This window comes from Phascolarctos cinereus, unplaced genomic scaffold (assembly GCF_003287225.1).
Source record: "Phascolarctos cinereus isolate Bilbo 61053 unplaced genomic scaffold, phaCin_HiC Scaffold_1;HRSCAF=81, whole genome shotgun sequence".
In the NCBI taxonomy this organism is placed as follows: Eukaryota; Metazoa; Chordata; class Mammalia; order Diprotodontia; family Phascolarctidae; genus Phascolarctos; species Phascolarctos cinereus.
The window spans coordinates 185,946,119-185,962,477 of record NW_027555514.1 but is presented as its reverse complement, the minus strand read 5'-3'; the positions used below and the strand labels follow the sequence as shown (position 1 = coordinate 185,962,477).

General features: G+C 43.0%; 1 protein-coding gene across 6 annotated transcripts; it reads left to right on the top strand.

Annotated features, from left to right (window-relative positions):
* Positions 1 to 9,165: 9,165 nt before the first annotated feature.
* ING4 (inhibitor of growth family member 4) lies at positions 9,166 to 15,055 on the top strand. Of its 6 annotated transcripts, XM_020994305.2 has the most exons (10): positions 9,166 to 9,270; positions 9,592 to 9,899; positions 10,602 to 10,673; positions 11,154 to 11,257; positions 12,462 to 12,647; positions 13,015 to 13,129; positions 13,450 to 13,558; positions 13,749 to 13,896; positions 14,284 to 14,345; positions 14,444 to 15,055. In XM_020994305.2, the coding sequence occupies exons 2-10, from the start codon at positions 9,863 to 9,865 to the stop codon at positions 14,481 to 14,483; spliced, it is 873 nt and encodes a 290-aa protein (XP_020849964.1). In that variant the 5' UTR covers positions 9,166 to 9,270; positions 9,592 to 9,862; the 3' UTR covers positions 14,484 to 15,055. The 6 variants fall into 6 exon arrangements, with proteins under 6 accessions (XP_020849964.1, XP_020849970.1, XP_020849969.1 ...); XM_020994311.2 differs by lacking the exon at positions 11,154 to 11,257 and having other exon boundaries at positions 9,172 to 9,270; positions 12,481 to 12,647; positions 13,453 to 13,558; XM_020994310.2 differs by lacking the exon at positions 11,154 to 11,257 and having other exon boundaries at positions 9,172 to 9,270; positions 12,481 to 12,647.
* Positions 15,056 to 16,359: the final 1,304 nt, after the last annotated feature.

Genomic DNA, 16,359 nt, shown 5'->3' with positions numbered 1-16,359 from the left:
AGGGATGTACTTTAGGAAGTATGAATATATGTGTAGCTCAATGGGTGATATTTCAGAGATGCAAGGTCCTATTTTTGGTCCTTCCACTGTATAGACTGGTGGTATGTATGGATGAGGAGGACCATTTTTCCTGTGCAAGAATAGTGCTGTGGGGGTCTGAAAAAATTAAGTTAATGAGAACAAGGTTTTATTATGTGTGCGGAAAGGTCTCCCTATTCCTTGGTTAAGAGAGGAAGTGATATGTGGTCGCCAGAAGCGTACACAGGCTCTTGTCCAACCATCCCAGAAGCACAGCACTTGTCCATACGTACCGGGCACTTAGGCATATATATGTATGTGCTCATGAGGATGTCTTTAAGAAGAACATAAGTTAAAAGTGAATTAGATTCAGTATTTAATTTCTTAGTGCAAAGCACTGTTCTGGGTGACAATAATTAAGAAAACTCCCTAGCCTGAAGTTTGCAGTCTAATAGACGAGGAAAAATAGATACAAGTAACTATAAAACAAAATTGAGAAGGGCATGAGGTACCAAGTTCTATGAGAATTCTGAAAAACTAAATTTCTGGTAGGAAGATTAGGGACAACATGGTGCAAGTGGATAAACAGCTGGCTTTTGAGTCAAGAAGGCCTAAGGTCAAGTTGTGCCTGTGACATGCTAGCTGTGTGACCCTAGACAAATCACTTAATCTCCTAAGGCTCTAGGCAAATTCTTAGGACTTTAATTTGCAAAGAAAATGATCATCCCTAATAGAGGGCTTTTCCTCACATGAGAGATGGCTATGCTATTGAAATCACTGGTCTTTATCCCTAAGTTTCAGATTGGATCAGAATAGTTCATAGAGGAAAAGGTGGCATTTCAGAAAATTTGAAGTACGGGTACTACTTCAACAAAGATGTTAATGACTAGTGTATGGTACTTAAGTTTGCAAAGTGCTTTGTCTACTTTTATCTCATTTCAGTCTCTAACCCTGTGAAGTAGGTACTACAAGTACTCTATTTAAAAGATGAAACCAGTTTAGAGATTGTGAATTTCTATGTTAGTAGAATTTAGATCTGTGTCTTCTGATGCTGACGTCCAGTTAAGTTATCCACCATGATACAAAGTCATAGAATCTGAGAGTTGGAAAGTACCTCAGTGGCTGTCTAGTCCAGCTCATACCTAAAAGACTCAACAAGCATTTATTAAGGCAAAAAGCTGGTCCTTGCCCTCAAGGTCACGTTGTAAGAGGAGAGAATGTTTTTTAAAAATTACACTTCCAGGAGAGATACAGTGTAAATTAATCTCTGGGGGAAGCCACTAACAGTAGGAAAGGGGGAGTGTGGGGAAAAAAAGAGGGGGCAGCTAGGTGGCACAGTGGATAGAGCACTGGCCCTGAAGTCAGGAGGACCTGAGTTCAAATCCAGCCTCAGATCAAACACTTGACACTAGCTATGTGATCCTGGGCAAGTCACTTAACCCCAGTTGCCTGAAAAAAAGAAAAAGGCAAAGATGATGAGAGCATTCCAGGCATAGGAGATAGTGAGAAGGTATGGAGTCAGTGTGTGTTACAGGAACAGTAAGACCAATGTTACCGGCTGGAAGAGTCCATGGAAGGGAGTGAATATTGGAAAGGCAGGAAGTCGTTATGTTGTGAGAATCTTTAAAAGCTGAACAAGGGCTTGGAGGTAATAGGAAGCTATTGGAATTTATTGGGTTAGGTTAACATAAGACCTGCCCTTTAGAAAATTCCTAATCACTTTGGCAGCTGCATGGAACATGGATTGGAGTGGGGAGATAGATAGTTTAGGTAGGGAGTCCTATTATGCTACTGCAGTAATCTATGTCAGAGATAGGGGTGGCAGCTCCATGATTAGAAAGAAGGGGATGACAAGCTTTGGCTGCAGATTAGACGTATGGAGTAGAGTCAAGGAATATACCTAAGTGAATATACCTGAGTGAGAGGAATTCCTCATTGGTAATAGGGAAATTAGAAGGGCGGAGATTTGGGCATGGGGGTGGAATATAATAAATTCTGTTTGGGACATGTCAAATTTGAGATGTCTGAGTGACAGTTGGTGACACAAGACCAGGACTTGAGAGAGAAGTAAGGACCAGATATATAGATCTGGGTATCATCTGCATAGAGATGATACTTGAACCCATGGGAACTGATGAGATCACCAAGTAGGTAGTGTGAGAAGAAGAGAAGGGGCAGCTAGGTGGCTCAGTGGATAGAACACGGGCCCTACACTCAGGAGGACCTGAGTTCAAATATGACCTCAGACACATAACACTAGCTGTGTGACCTTGGGAAAGTCACTTAACCCCATTGCCTAACCCAAAAAAGAAAAAAAAAGGTGGAGAAGATCAAGAAGAGAAGACAACCCAGGACACAGCTCTGGGGTCCACCATGGTTGGTGGACATCCTTTGTATGTATGTATATGTATGTGTATGTATGTATATTTAGTACTTAAAAGTTTGCAGAGTGCTTTGCGTGAAGATGAAGATTCAGTAAAGGAAATTTTAAAAGGACCCATCAGAGGAGAACAAGGAGAGAACAATGCCACAAAAATCTAGAGTGGAGATAGTATCCCAAAGAGGGTGACTGACAGTGTCAAGGCTACAGAGATGGATCAAGATTGAGATATGGCAATTACAAGGTCATTGGTAAATTTGGAGAGACTAGGTTGAATGACTTGGTGAGAAGCTAGGTTGCAGAGGGGTTAGAACTGAGTGGGAGGAGAGGAAGTGGAAGCTTTGAGTAGAGAGCTTGGAGAATTTAGCTATGAATGAGTGAAGAGATATGGTATGATAGCTAATAAGGATGATAGGGTCACATGACAAGTTTTGTTTTTTAAGGATGGAAGAGGCGTGGACATGTTTGTAGGGAGCAGGAAAACAGCCAGTAGATCAGAAATGAGGGAAGGCAAAGGGAACAAGCAATTATTAAGCACCTCTATGTGCCAGGCATGTGTTAAGTGCTTTTACAAATACCTCATTTGATACCCACAGCAACCATGCAGGGTAGGTGATGTTATCCCAATTTTACAGTTGAGGAAACTGAGACAGGTTAGATGAGTTGTCCAGGGTCACACAACTAGTAAGTGGCTGAGGTCAAATTTAAATTAGGTCCTACAACTCCAGGCTCAGTGCTCCACTGCATCACCTCAAAGATTAGTGAGGGAGTAGGGATAATAAGGGACCTATCTTCCGGAGAAAATGGTATGGAAGAGATTAAGGATACATGTAGAAAAATTTGCCTTGAGAAGGAGAAAAATCATATCATTTGAAACAGAGGTAAGGGAAAAGATAGAGGGGGGAAGACATCTGAGTGATGAGATGAAGGGAAAAGAGGGAGCTCTCAGTAAATGGCCTCATTTTATTTTTGGTGAAACATGACTCCAGCTAAGGGGGTGGAGGAAGGGCTGCCATGGAAGGTTTGAGGAGGGACAACAAGATTTGGAATAGCTACAATGGTGATTGGGATAGTGAACCAATTGGGGGAGGGGGGCAGTATAAATAGATTGCCTGCTTTGCTGCAGTGAAAGCTTAACTAAGATAATGTAACATAAGTTTGAATGTAGAGGACAGTTGAACTGATTCACCAAGGAGTTAAGACAGGGAAAAGAGTTTAACCAGTTCATAAGTGATAGCTTGAGAAAGAGCTGAGGAGTGGAAGAATTAGAGGATACAGTGAAGAAAAACAGACTCAGGGGTTGCAAGGCAAAATAAAAGATAAAAATTATGATTAAATGAAGTAATTTTGGCATTCATTAATATGAAAGTGGAACACTTGTAGATAGTGACAAGATCAAGGCTATAACCAATCAATGTGTAGCAAGGCAACTAGATGATGAAGTGAATAGAGTGCTGGGTCTGGAGTCAAGATGACCTGATTTCAAATCTAGCCTCAGACACTGTGTGACCCTGGACAAGTCACTTCTGTTTGCCTGTTTCCTCATTTGTAAAATGGAGATAATAATAGTCCCTATCTCCCAGGGTTGTTGTGAGGGTCAAATGAGATGTTTGCAAAGCACCTGGCACATAGTAAGTGCTATATAAATGTGAGCTATAGCTGAGATGGAGGCAAAAACCAGTCTTTACCCTCAAGGAGATTCAATCTAAATGGAATGCACCTCAAAGGACAAAAGGTTGCCATGTGGTAGTGGTAGAGGAGTCTAGAAATGGCAATAAGCAGCAAGAAGTATGCTGACTCAGCCACCACCAGTGAGTCAGTGTGTATGAGTGAAAGCACAGCCAATAATGGGAAGGGTTACCAGAGAAATAGAAATAAATCAGCAAGGATCCAGGTGTCAGTGAGAGCTAGAAGATTGTTGTTTCTCCTTCATTCTCTAAGAGGACCATGACATCAGGAAGATGATGCCATGACTTGCAAGTGACTTGGATTCAAGTGAGGAAGGGCTGTGCAAAGTCACCAACCTCACTTTTTCCTCCAGAGCCATCTAGGTCCAGTGGCAAGATATAAATCAGGACAACTGGCGATGGCCTCCAATGATGAATGGAAGACACTATTGGAAGGAAGGGGAAAGAAGAGAATGTTGAGATATTGGGTTCTAGAGAATGACAGATTCTAGCTCACTCCTGTACTCAATACCGTAGTCTTTGGTGGTCATTCAAGATCAACCATATCAAGGACAGGAAATACTTGTCTCAATTCATCAACAGTAACCACATTCTGGAAGTCCAAGTTCCAGGCATTGTCATAGACCGTGCTAGAAGATGGAAACAGTAAGGAAAGAAAAGAAAAGATTTAAGATAGAAAAATCAATTTGTTAATTATGGATCAGGTATTCTAGAGAGCACAGTGGAAGGAACAGATCTGGAATGAAACGTGCAGGTGGAGAGGACGGTCAGGTTAAGATGAAAGGGAGGCTGGAATAAGGTGATAGAGAGTGGGAGATAAGGAACAGGGTTTGTATAATGGCAACCAACTATCAAAATCATCAGGACAGAAAGCATATGAGAGGATGGGAGTATGCTAATGATTGAGGAATGAGTCCAGGCAGAATATTAATGGCTGGGGAGAGGTCTGTTGAGGAGGGCGGGTGATTAGACTTGTTCAAGGCCCTCTGTCAAGGTCCAACCTCATGTCAGGTGGTGATGCTGTGTCCTGTAAAGTCCAGAGGGCCCACATCATAGCAGGAGAGATAGGCAATGGTATGGCCCCTGGGAAATCTGGACAGGAGGAAGGTCCTAGCAGTTTAAGGTAAGTCTAGTCTGGGAATGGTTTCCAGAACTCTGGAGAAAATTCCTGATATGAAGACAGATGATGGGAGGTAAGTAGGATCTGGGACTGACTTGGAGATCATTGACCTTGGATCAAAGAGATCAGCAGGTAGTCTGGATCCAGGGCTGAACTATTCTAACATACCTGAAAAATGGTCATCCAACCTCTGTTAGAAGACCTCTAAGGAATAAAGAACCCATCACCATCTTTTTTTTTTGTCTGCCAAATCACACAGCTGACAGTGAGCTAACAGTCCCTTAAAACCTCTAGTATCTTTTGCAAACAAACCATTGTTGCATTTGTGAAGTTAACCTTTTGATATGAGTTTATATTTTTTCTTGTTGAATTTCATCTTAGATTCAGTCCAATGCTCTAGACCCATCAAGATCTTTTGGGATCCTGGTGCTATCATCCTTTGTGCAAACACCACCAAGCTCTAGGTCAGAGGTGGAGAACCTAAATCTAGATGTGTTCTGTGAAATTTGGATTCAATCAAAGGGCCACATTTGAGGATCTAGGGGGCCACATGTGCCCTCAAGGCCTCAGGTTCTCCACCCCTGTCTAGGTCATTTGCAGATTTGATGAGCTTGCCATCTAAACCTTTATTTAAATTAATGATAAAATTGTTAAGTAGCACAGGACCAACCATAGATCCTTTTGATACTCCATTGGATACCTGCCAATTTGACAATGAATCATTAATTTCTATTCTTTTGAGGGGATTATTCAACCAGTTCCAAACCATCTAATTATATCTTTGTCTAGTCTATATCTCCATCTTGTCTATGAGGACATGACAAACTTCATCATATGCTTTGCCAAAAATCTAAGTAAACTATACCTACAACATTCTTCTGATCTACCAGTTTAGTAAGTATTAAAAAGTTTTTTAAAAAGTTCATTCTAGCATGACCTGGTCTTGCTGAAACCATGCTGGCCTTTTTCAATAACTTCCCGTTTTTGATGTTCACTGACCTCTTTAATGATTCTTCCTAGAATTTTCCCAGGAATTTAAGTAAAGATCACTACCCTATAGTTTGAAAACTTTTTTTTGAAAATCAGGACATTTGCCCTTCTCCGTACCTATAGTACTTCTATTTTCAATAATCTTTCAAATATTATTAATGATGGCCCAGCAATCACATCTGTAAGTTCTTTTAGTACCTGAGAATATAGTTACCTAAGGATGCAGTTCACCTGGGCCAGGTGACTTTAATTCATCAAGAGTAAAACCAGCTGGGGGCAGCTAGGTGGCACAGTGGATAGAGCACCAGCCCTGGAGTCAGGATGAGTGACCTGAATTCAAATTTAACTTCAGACTTACTAGCTATGGGGCCCTGGGCAAGTCACTTAACTCAGATTGCCTCAAAAACCAAACAAACAAAAGAGTAAAACTAGCTGGGATCTTACCTTCTCCTTCTTTATCATAGGTATCAAACTCCCTGTTAACTTTTTCTGTTTTATTTCCAGTGCTTTTATCTGAATATGCAAGAACATTTTAAGTAGAAGAAACATGGACTAAGACATGGAAAAGGTCTAGTTTTGGTTGGGGCATAGAAGATATTAGGGTGAGTGGGAAGAGTAAGGTATAGTGGTTGGTAAAACAATGTGATTCAATGGAAAGATTGTTCAATTTGTAGAAAAATGATTAATCAAGAATCAATTAGGGGTTCTTAATCTTTTTCTGTGTCATGCACCCCTTCTCAGAATATTTTTTAAAGTGAATAACATAAAATATATAGAATTACAAAGGAAATCAATTATACTGAAATCAGCATCTTTTTGTTTTTTGTTTTTATGACCAGACAAGTTCACATGCTTCCTGAAATGTATCCACGGACCCTTTTGGGACTCTGTGCACCCTAGATTAAGAACCCCTGTGCCATGTATGTGCTAGGCACCAGAGATACAAAAGCAAAAATAAAAGTCTCTGTCCTCAAGAAGTTTACATTGTATCAGAGAGACAACAATTTATATAAATAAGTATATACAATATATATAAAATAAACAATGTAATTTTATGGGAGGAGTACTAATGGTTGGAGGGATCAGAAAAGGGTTTCACCTAGTAGGTGGCACTTGAGCAGAGTTTTGAAAGAAACAAGGAATTCTATGAGGCAGAGCTGAGGAGGAAGCACATTGTAGGCATTCTAGAAAGCTAATGCAAATGTACAAAAATGGCAGATGGAATATCTCATGCAAGGAACAGCAAGAAAGCCAGTTTAGCTGGACCATAATGCATGGGAAGGGAATATATAAAGTTGGAAAGGTAGATTTGAGCTAGTATGTGAAGGACTTTCAAAGACAGACAGAAGAACTTATATTGAATTTGGCACTAAAGTTTGTGAATAGAGGAGTGATATAGGTTCAAGTCTTGGCTCTGACATTAACTGTGTGACCTTCAACAAGTCAATTCACACCTCTGAACATTAGTTTTCTCCTCTGTAAAATTGGAAGATTATACATTCCCTACTTCACAGGGTCATGAGAAAAGTACTCTGTAAACCTTAAAGGTGTCTGTAAATGTGTTATTTTTGCTAGATTGTGGAGGACCTTGAATGCCAGACTGAGATTATTCTGTAGTGGGATTATAGATTCCAAGTTGAAAGGGATCTTAGAAGTCATCTAACCCAACCTTCTTGTTTTAAGAGATGAGGCACCTAAGGCCCCAAGAAGTTATATAACTTATTCAAGGTCATACAGGTAGTGTATAGAGGTGGAATTGATCTCCAGTCCTCTGACTTTTTCCAGAACTTTTTCCAGCTTATGAAGGCATTTTTTTTTTCAATTTGGAAAAGTGAAATTAGATCTATGCATTGGGAGGATTAAATAAGCAACAATATGAGGCAGGATTTTCAATGGAGGAGGATAGAAAGAAGACAAAATGAGGTGGGAAGACTGTCCTGGAGGCTATTTCAATAGTATTTAGGCAAGAGGCAGTGGAGAACTGAACTAGGGTGGGGGTAGAGGAATGAGAAGGGGTGGTTGGCTGGGTATAAGATGGTGAAAATCATCCCTACTTACTGGATACAGTATAAGGGCTCTGGCATGGTGGCTACTGAATGTTTATAGAACACTATAAGTACAAAATACCCTTTGGTAGCTGTTAATAAGAGTTTTGTGCTACTGTCTCTTCCTATGGGAAAACAAAAGCTTACAGGGCCCACTACTTAGTACAATTTAGATAATTAATCAAACAGTGCCCCCTTTAGTTTGGAAGTGGGAGCATAAGCATCGTCTCTGTCCTTGGAATTTTTCTTGGCTTGCCCCTTTGGAACACAAGAGAGCGTACATGAGATAGTTTGATGCAAGCTCTGTATACTGATTGGCCAGGCCAAAATAATGCCTTAGCACCAGCAGTAGAAATAAATTTCTTACTTGGGTCTTACTTGGGTCTGCCCAAAGGGTGTTTAGTCCTTAGATTTCTGTGCTGTCCGTGATAATTTTAATTTAAATTGGGAAATGGGATTATTACTGATTTTTGCTAAGGAAAATGTGCTAAATAGACCATCAAGGGTGATGTTGACTGACTGCCATCAGTAGATTATTTGAATTTTTTCATTCCCTAGCAGTTGGTAATGAATCAGTAGTTATCCACTCATACCCTTTCTTGCTCTTCTGGGCAAAAAGCAGATTGGGTGATGGGTGTATAGTGTACACCAGCAGAGCAAATTAGCCTGGCACATTAGGCTTAGGGGTGAGAAACATAAAGTACCAGGTTTTGGGAGGAGAAATTTGCTCTTTGAGTATGTCTTAGATCCTTCAGGTATTGAAGCTGGACAGACAAGAGGATCCCTAGCTATCAGTGATGCCACCAGGATAGCACATTTGTTTAACGCTTTTAGGTTTGCAAAGTGCTTTGCATATGTTGTTTCATTGATCCTCCCAACAATCCTGTGAGGTAGTTGCTATTACTATCTTCATTTTACAGACAGGGAAGCTGAGGCTGAGACAGGATTTGAACTCGGCTTCTTGACTCCCAACTCTGGCACTCTATCCACTCACTACACTACCTGGAAAAGGCCCGGGCACTGGCGCAGGTAAGACATGTAGTTAATCCCCATCTCCATCATTCCAGGGTTAGGGCCGCCGCCGCCCCCCACCCTCCAATTTCCTCTGGTTGCTCTCCTATTCCACCCAACAGATAGATGACATCAAGATCAAGAAATAAAAAGGATGAAACTACCCCCCCCCACACACACACTAATGAGAAATTGGGTGCGAATTTTTTTTTAAAGCAACTACAAGGAAAGTGCATATTTTTGGCTTTCTAAAACTATATCCCTTTCGGAAGAGGACGGGGAGCAAGGGAATTTAATTCAAAATGGCGAGCGCGGGTGACGTTATTCCTCCTCCTTCAGTCCCAAACCAAGGAGCACAAGCAGGTAAGGGCGGAACCGAAGCTTACAGCACCTCCCGGAGAGCAACAGGGAGGTCTCTCCTCCGAAAGGAAGCTGAAGATAACGGGCGGAAGCGTCGGGACTGGAAACTCACTAAGGGCGGAATTCTCCCCCCCCACACACACACACTTTTAAGGGCGGAAGTGGCCTTGTGTCTGGGACATGCTCGAGCCCTGGAGGGTCTTCGATCACTTCCGGGAACAGACCGGAAGTTGCTTTGTTTTGCTTCAAGATGGCGGCGGGAATGTACTTGGAGCATTATCTGGACAGTAAGAGGTTGCGGGTGTTGGGTCGGCAGCCTTAGCGCGGGTGCAGGGCCAGGCCGAGATGGGACATGCGCACATCGGTGGGCCCGCGGGGGGAGAGAGACGACTGAGAAGGGAAGGAGGGGAGGGGAGGGGAGGAGTGGGGGCGGGGGGGCGGGACAGATGATGGATTGTCAGCCCCGGGAGGCGCCGCTAAGGTGGACTTGATCGGTTTGGGTTTGGGAGAAGCTGAGGAGTGTCGCTTGGGCAGGGGGATTGTCTTAGACCCTGACTGCCGGGGGACACTTAATCCCAGGTTGGGGTGCACCGTGTTGATCTGGCCGGGCCAGGTGTCCCACCTGTCAGCGGATCTGTAATCATGAAATTCACTGATCTCCTTTTTCTTAGAGGAATAGACCCTCCAGTGGCTCCTCCCTCTAGCCTGTCCACCCTCCCCCTTAAGTGACTGAAGGGAGGACAGTAACTACCAAACAAGAAAGGGCTGAAACTCTTTTCCTCATGGATCTGAGACCCTGTTCCCACCAGAAAGGACCTGGTGCTAGTCAGGTTGATTGATAGGATTTTTTGTAATTAATCCTTTGCTGCTAGGTTTGGACCACTACTATTATTGACACAGTTCAAGGTCCTGTTTGAGGTTTTGTAGGCTGTGGGGGCACAGTGGAACCCTGTGACCTCCAGCAATTCACCACCTCTTCTTCCCTTCAGGTATTGAAAACCTCCCCTTTGAGCTCCAGAGAAACTTCCAGCTCATGCGGGACCTAGACCAGAGAACAGAGGGTGCGTACAGACCAAGGTGTACATTTATCTGTGTCTAGAGTGAATGATTATTTATTCTTCAGTTTGATGTTTGCTTGTACAGTCTGATACAGGGTATTGTTGTTTCTCTGTTCACTTTACCTGCTGACTTTTATGAAGGGAGGGTAATGGTAGCCTAGATATCAGCACAAATTTTTCCTCGACAAATGAAGTATTGAGGAAAGAGCTAAAGAGTTCAAAGACACTAACCTCATTACCATCCTCAAGAAGAAAGTCAGAAAATCTTATGGTTTCAACTATAGTTGCATCTCTTTGGGGGTATAGCCCTTTCCAGAATACTTCTGCTACACTTCATTATCAGTCATACTGCCACAGAATTCACAGTATGGCTTTGACTGCAACTCATGTTGGCAGACATAATCTTTGCTTCATGGCAAATACTGAAAAAAATACACAGAGATTAACAACAAGACCTCTACACTGTATTCTTCGACCTTACAGAAGTATTAGATATCATCTGTGGACCTGCACTCTGGCAACTCTTGAGCAAGTTTGGCTGCCCTGAGAAATTCACTTGGAGCCTGAGGCTACTCCCCGATGGTCAGGTTGGTCTCATCAGAGTTGATCGTGCCTTATCAGGTCCATTTCCCCCTCATCACTAGAGGATTGTGTAATAGGTACAGTCTTTTCTCTTTTATATAGTCTGCTCAAAGAAACATAACAACAAGTGATCTGCAAACTAGTGACTGAGTCCCATTGGGAAGGTCATCTTAGTAAATTCGTCACAAAAGTCCTGGAAATGGTCATCCAGGAGCAGCCGAATGCTGAGGATTGACTTGTTTTCTTTGTAAACCAGTCCCAACTTTTGAAGTGCACACAACAAGAAGAAATGTCAGAGAACATGTCATTGTTTGCATGCCTTATAATATGTTTTTTGGGAAACTGGCAGATGAAATGTAGCGCAAACATAGAATGAATCACCGTACCAAACTGAAGATCTACAGAGCAGTGGTTCTGCCCAGATTTGTGCAAGACCTGGACCTGTTATAGTCAACACAACCAGTCTCGAGCAGTTTCATCAACAGTTTTAAAGAGCTCTACCAAGCAACAAGTGGCAAACCAGGATCATCAGTAATAAATTGGAATACCACCAGTCTCCAAGCCAATTTACTTTAACACATTCTAGTTGGCCAAGGTGATAGGTGACAATAGAAAGCCTAACCAGGTCACTGAAAGGTTAGCTGAAGTAGGGTGGGAAGCAGGTTGAGCAGAAGGTATGCATCCAATAAGGCATAGACATCACTGAGGAATAATAGTGGATGGATCAGTAGCAGCTTGACCTAGGGTGGGTAGAGTTTTGAGAAAAAACACAAAGGAGCTGTTGAGGCATGCAAACAGTGACAGGCCTCGTGAACAGCATCTATAGCTACCAAAAACTTAGAAGTATACTTCGGTTATGAAGGCTGTAGAAAGGGAAATACCTTCATATTTAATTTCAGCTTCTTCTATACATGGTGGGTAGAAATGCTGATGGCATCGCCTTTGGTTATGAGTCAAATGGAGTGTTACATGCTCACACATCTTGGATATGTAACTCTGGGAAGGTCACAACTTCCCAGTGCTCTAGATGCTAACCTGCATTGGTAGAGGGAGTTTCCTCATGTGGGAGTTCCCAGTACCAGTAGAGCTACAAGTCTAGTCCATGTAGCATTTCAACTCCTTAAATATTCTGTGCATTTTAATTTAATGAGTGTGTAGGGGGGAAGATGTTCAATCAACTCTTTGGGGGGTGGGGGGCATTGTGACCAGGCCTCTGTCTCTATTGTAGACCTGAAAGCAGAGATTGACAAGCTGGCCACTGAGTACATGAGTAGCGCCCGCAGCCTCAACTCAGAGGAAAAGCTGGCATTACTTAAGCAGATCCAGGAAGCCTACGGCAAGTGCAAGGAATTTGGGGATGACAAGGTGCAGCTCGCCATGCAGACCTACGAGATGGTATGGCCAAGATCTACATGTTCCTCTCTACCTTTCTGCTCATTCCCATGGATCTTAAGACTTCTCAACTGTGTTGAGAGTTTTCATAGATTTGGGGACTTTGTGGAATCTGTTTTGGGCCTATAACTTTTTATTTTAAGGCAGTTGGGGTTAAGTGACTTGCCCAGGGTCACACAGCTAGTAAGTGTCAAGTGTTTGGTCTGAGGCTGGATTTGAACTTGGGTCCTCCTGACTTCAGGGCTGGTGCTCCATCCACTGTGCCACCTAGCTGCCCCTTAGGTCTGTAATTTTCCTTATGAATAGTTTCATCCTTCCCATTCTCTTATCTCCCTGCCTTCTCTTCTTCCCCCCCCCAACCTTCTCCCAGGTGGATAAACATATTCGAAGACTGGACACGGATCTAGCCCGCTTTGAGGCTGATCTGAAAGAGAAACAGATTGAGTCAAGTGACTATGACAGCTCTTCCAGCAAAGGAAAAAAAAGTGAGGAGGATGGGACGGGGCTCTGGGAGGTAGAAGCTTAATAGAGGCAGCATATTATAATGAATTTGGAGTTAGAAGACCTAAGATCAGATACTACCTGCCACTTACTACCTATCTGACCTTGGCCCTCAGTTTCCTTATTAGAAAAACTGGGGTAAGGGGATTGGGTTGAGGTAAATGAGTTTTTCTTCCATCTCTAAATTCTATGACTCTAAAAGAATAAGAGGGAGGATAGCTGGGTCAGAAGGAACAGAAAAGGCAAATATGGCTTAACCCATCTTTTGGTCTCCTTGCCCCCTGGCTTTTCCCCTCTTTCCTAGAAGGCCGGGTTCAGAAGGAGAAGAAAGCTGCCCGTGCTCGTTCCAAGGGTAAGAATTCAGATGAGGAGGCTCCCAAGGCTGCCCAGAAGAAGCTGAAATTTGTGCGCACGTGAGTTTGAATCTTACCAAAATCCTTACCTCTATTCCTCCACGTCTTCTACCTTTTTTTCTTTCCTTACGTAGTGGCCCAATACTTGTGGCTAGAAATGAGGATAACTTCTCCCTAACTCCATCCCCATCCTAAATCCTCCCCATTATATCTGAAGGTCATAACATATGCCATTACCTCTGTTTTTTAGAAGCCCCGAGTATGGTATGCCCTCGGTGACTTTTGGCAGTGTTCACCCTTCAGACGTGCTGGATATGCCAGTGGATCCCAATGAACCCACCTACTGTCTTTGCCACCAGGTTTCCTACGGGGAGATGATTGGCTGTGATAACCCTGATGTGAGAACTGTTTTGCCTGTGGGATGGGATGGGATGCTAAGGAGGGGTGATGGAGGGAGGAGATGAGAAGGCCGAGATTTCCTTCCCACAAACACTGAAACAGACCTTGTTAGGAAAGCATTCTCTTTATCTGCCATTTCCTTTTTGGAGGATGTTACTTTCTAAAAGGATGAGAAAGGTACTGGTTAGGTGAGGAAAAAGACAAAGACGTACTGAACTCTGAAGCAGTGTAATACATGAAATGTAGTCAGAATCAGCCTTGCCCTACCTAGTTTTCTTGAGGATCCTTTGTTGAGGAGGAGGAAGATAGGAGAGAGGTGTAGAATAAATGAAGGGAATTCTAACTCCCTCCTTATAATTTTCCTTCCTCTTCCCACCTTCTTTCAGTGTTCCATTGAGTGGTTCCACTTTGCTTGTGTCGGATTAACAACCAAGCCTCGAGGGAAATGGTGAGTGCATGGCTAAGGGCAGCCTGAGTCTGAGCCTTGTACTAGATTTGAGGAAATTTCTTTAACCTACCTGCCCCTCTTTGCCACCTTCTCCCTAGGTTCTGCCCTCGGTGCTCCCAGGAACGGAAGAAGAAATAAACAAGGGCCTCAGATGCATCATAACAGTTTCATCTCTTCTCCTGGGCTGGGGCATGGGGTGGAGACCCCTGTGTTGGGGTGTTGGGACTCAGGGAGAGAAGAAGACTGGTACAGAGAAGTCACTCCCTTCTCCCCCTGCCTCCCCCACGCACATACACACTCTTGGTGCTGAGGCTGCATCTGAACTGCAGGAGGGCGGGTGGTATGTGCCCTCCTTTAGAACATCACCTTCTCCTACTTGGGGTTGGTGGAGGAGGGGTCATCCCCACTTCCTCTTTGCCTCCATGCTGAGGTTGGTGCTGTATCTTGGAGGGATACCTTTTTACTTCCCTCACTGTGTATATAGGGGCTGGGGCAGCAGTACAGAGGTGCCTCCCTTCCCCCCCATGGTGGGGGCTATGGTATGTTGATCTTCCTTCTCCCCCTGGACTTCATCTTGTTGTAGGGCCCTTTCTGTAGGGTCACTTTCTACCCTGTGGCAGGGGAGTTTTTAGGCCTCTGTGTATTGGAGGGAGGTAGAGACCTCCTTTGTAAGGGAGGAGTGGGTGGGAGAATAAAAGTCATGAAATCTGGCCTGCTGTATTTATTGAGAAGGAAAAGTTAGAAATATGGGCCATTGTGACATCTGACTCCCTCCTTCACCCCTCCATTTATTGCCCCAAATGCTTTTCCAGGTCCTGGAGCTACCTTGATTTCAGCCTTTTTCACACCCTCAAGCCACAGAAGAAAGAAGAACATGACTTCACATTCCTGTGCTTTGCTGTCCTAAAAGCTTATGTTTATTTAGTGCCTTGCAATTTATAACAACCCACTGACATAGTGTATTTATTGTCTCTTATTGATAAGGAAACTAAGGCTTGGCTTAAATGATTTGCCGAAGATCACACTGCCAGCAACTGACAGAGCCTCAAGATGTGAACTCAGGCCTTCTGATTCAGTTCAGTGCTCTTCCCACTAGGTTAGACTCCCTTTCTGTAACTTAGCTTAATGATGTGTTTAAATAACCTAAGGCTAGGGCAGAGCCCATCCAAAATACCACATAAATGTGTTACTCACTAGAAGTAGCGTGGTAAAGTCTCCGGAAGACCCAGGTTCAAATCCACCTCTGAGACTTGTTAGCTCCATGATCCTGGATGGGCAAATCACTTACCCTCTCTTTTCACTGAACAACTCAGGACATCATAAACTGCTTGTGATATGGATTGGTGGAGGGGAATATATTTTCAAAGTTAAAACATAACTGCTTTCTGCAAGACACTGTACTAGGTTTGGGGAACTCTGGGGGAAACTGCCTTTGCTCACAAGGAGTTGTATGTTCTACTGGGAATATAATAATAGCTAGTAGTTCTAGTATAATACTTTAAAGTTTGCAAAGTGCTAAATATACATACATATATATGTATGTATAATATCTCAGGTCCTCACAACCATGAAGTAAAGCACTGTTGTCCTCACTTCACAGATGATTTTGCAGATAATTTTACACATTAATTGGCTTGCCTAGAGTCAGAGCTGGTAAATGTGAGACAGGATTTGAAATCAGGTCTTCGTGAATCCAAGTCCATCGCTCTAACCACCTAATTGTCTCCATACAAATATGTGGACGAAGGAGAAGATAACTGGACTACAGGCTTCATAGAGGCAATGGTACCTGAACTGAGATTTGAAATAAATAAAGTTGATGAGAGAAATTAATAGTTATCATATACCAAGTATGGGGAATACTTGCAAATACCAAGTTGATGAAATATTAGCTCAGAATATAGTGGGAAGATTAATACGATATGAGGGAAGGCTAGAAAGGTAGCTTAGGGTCAAATTGTGAAGGTCTTTAAATACCAGGCCACGGAGGTATTTTATCCTGGATGTAAACCCT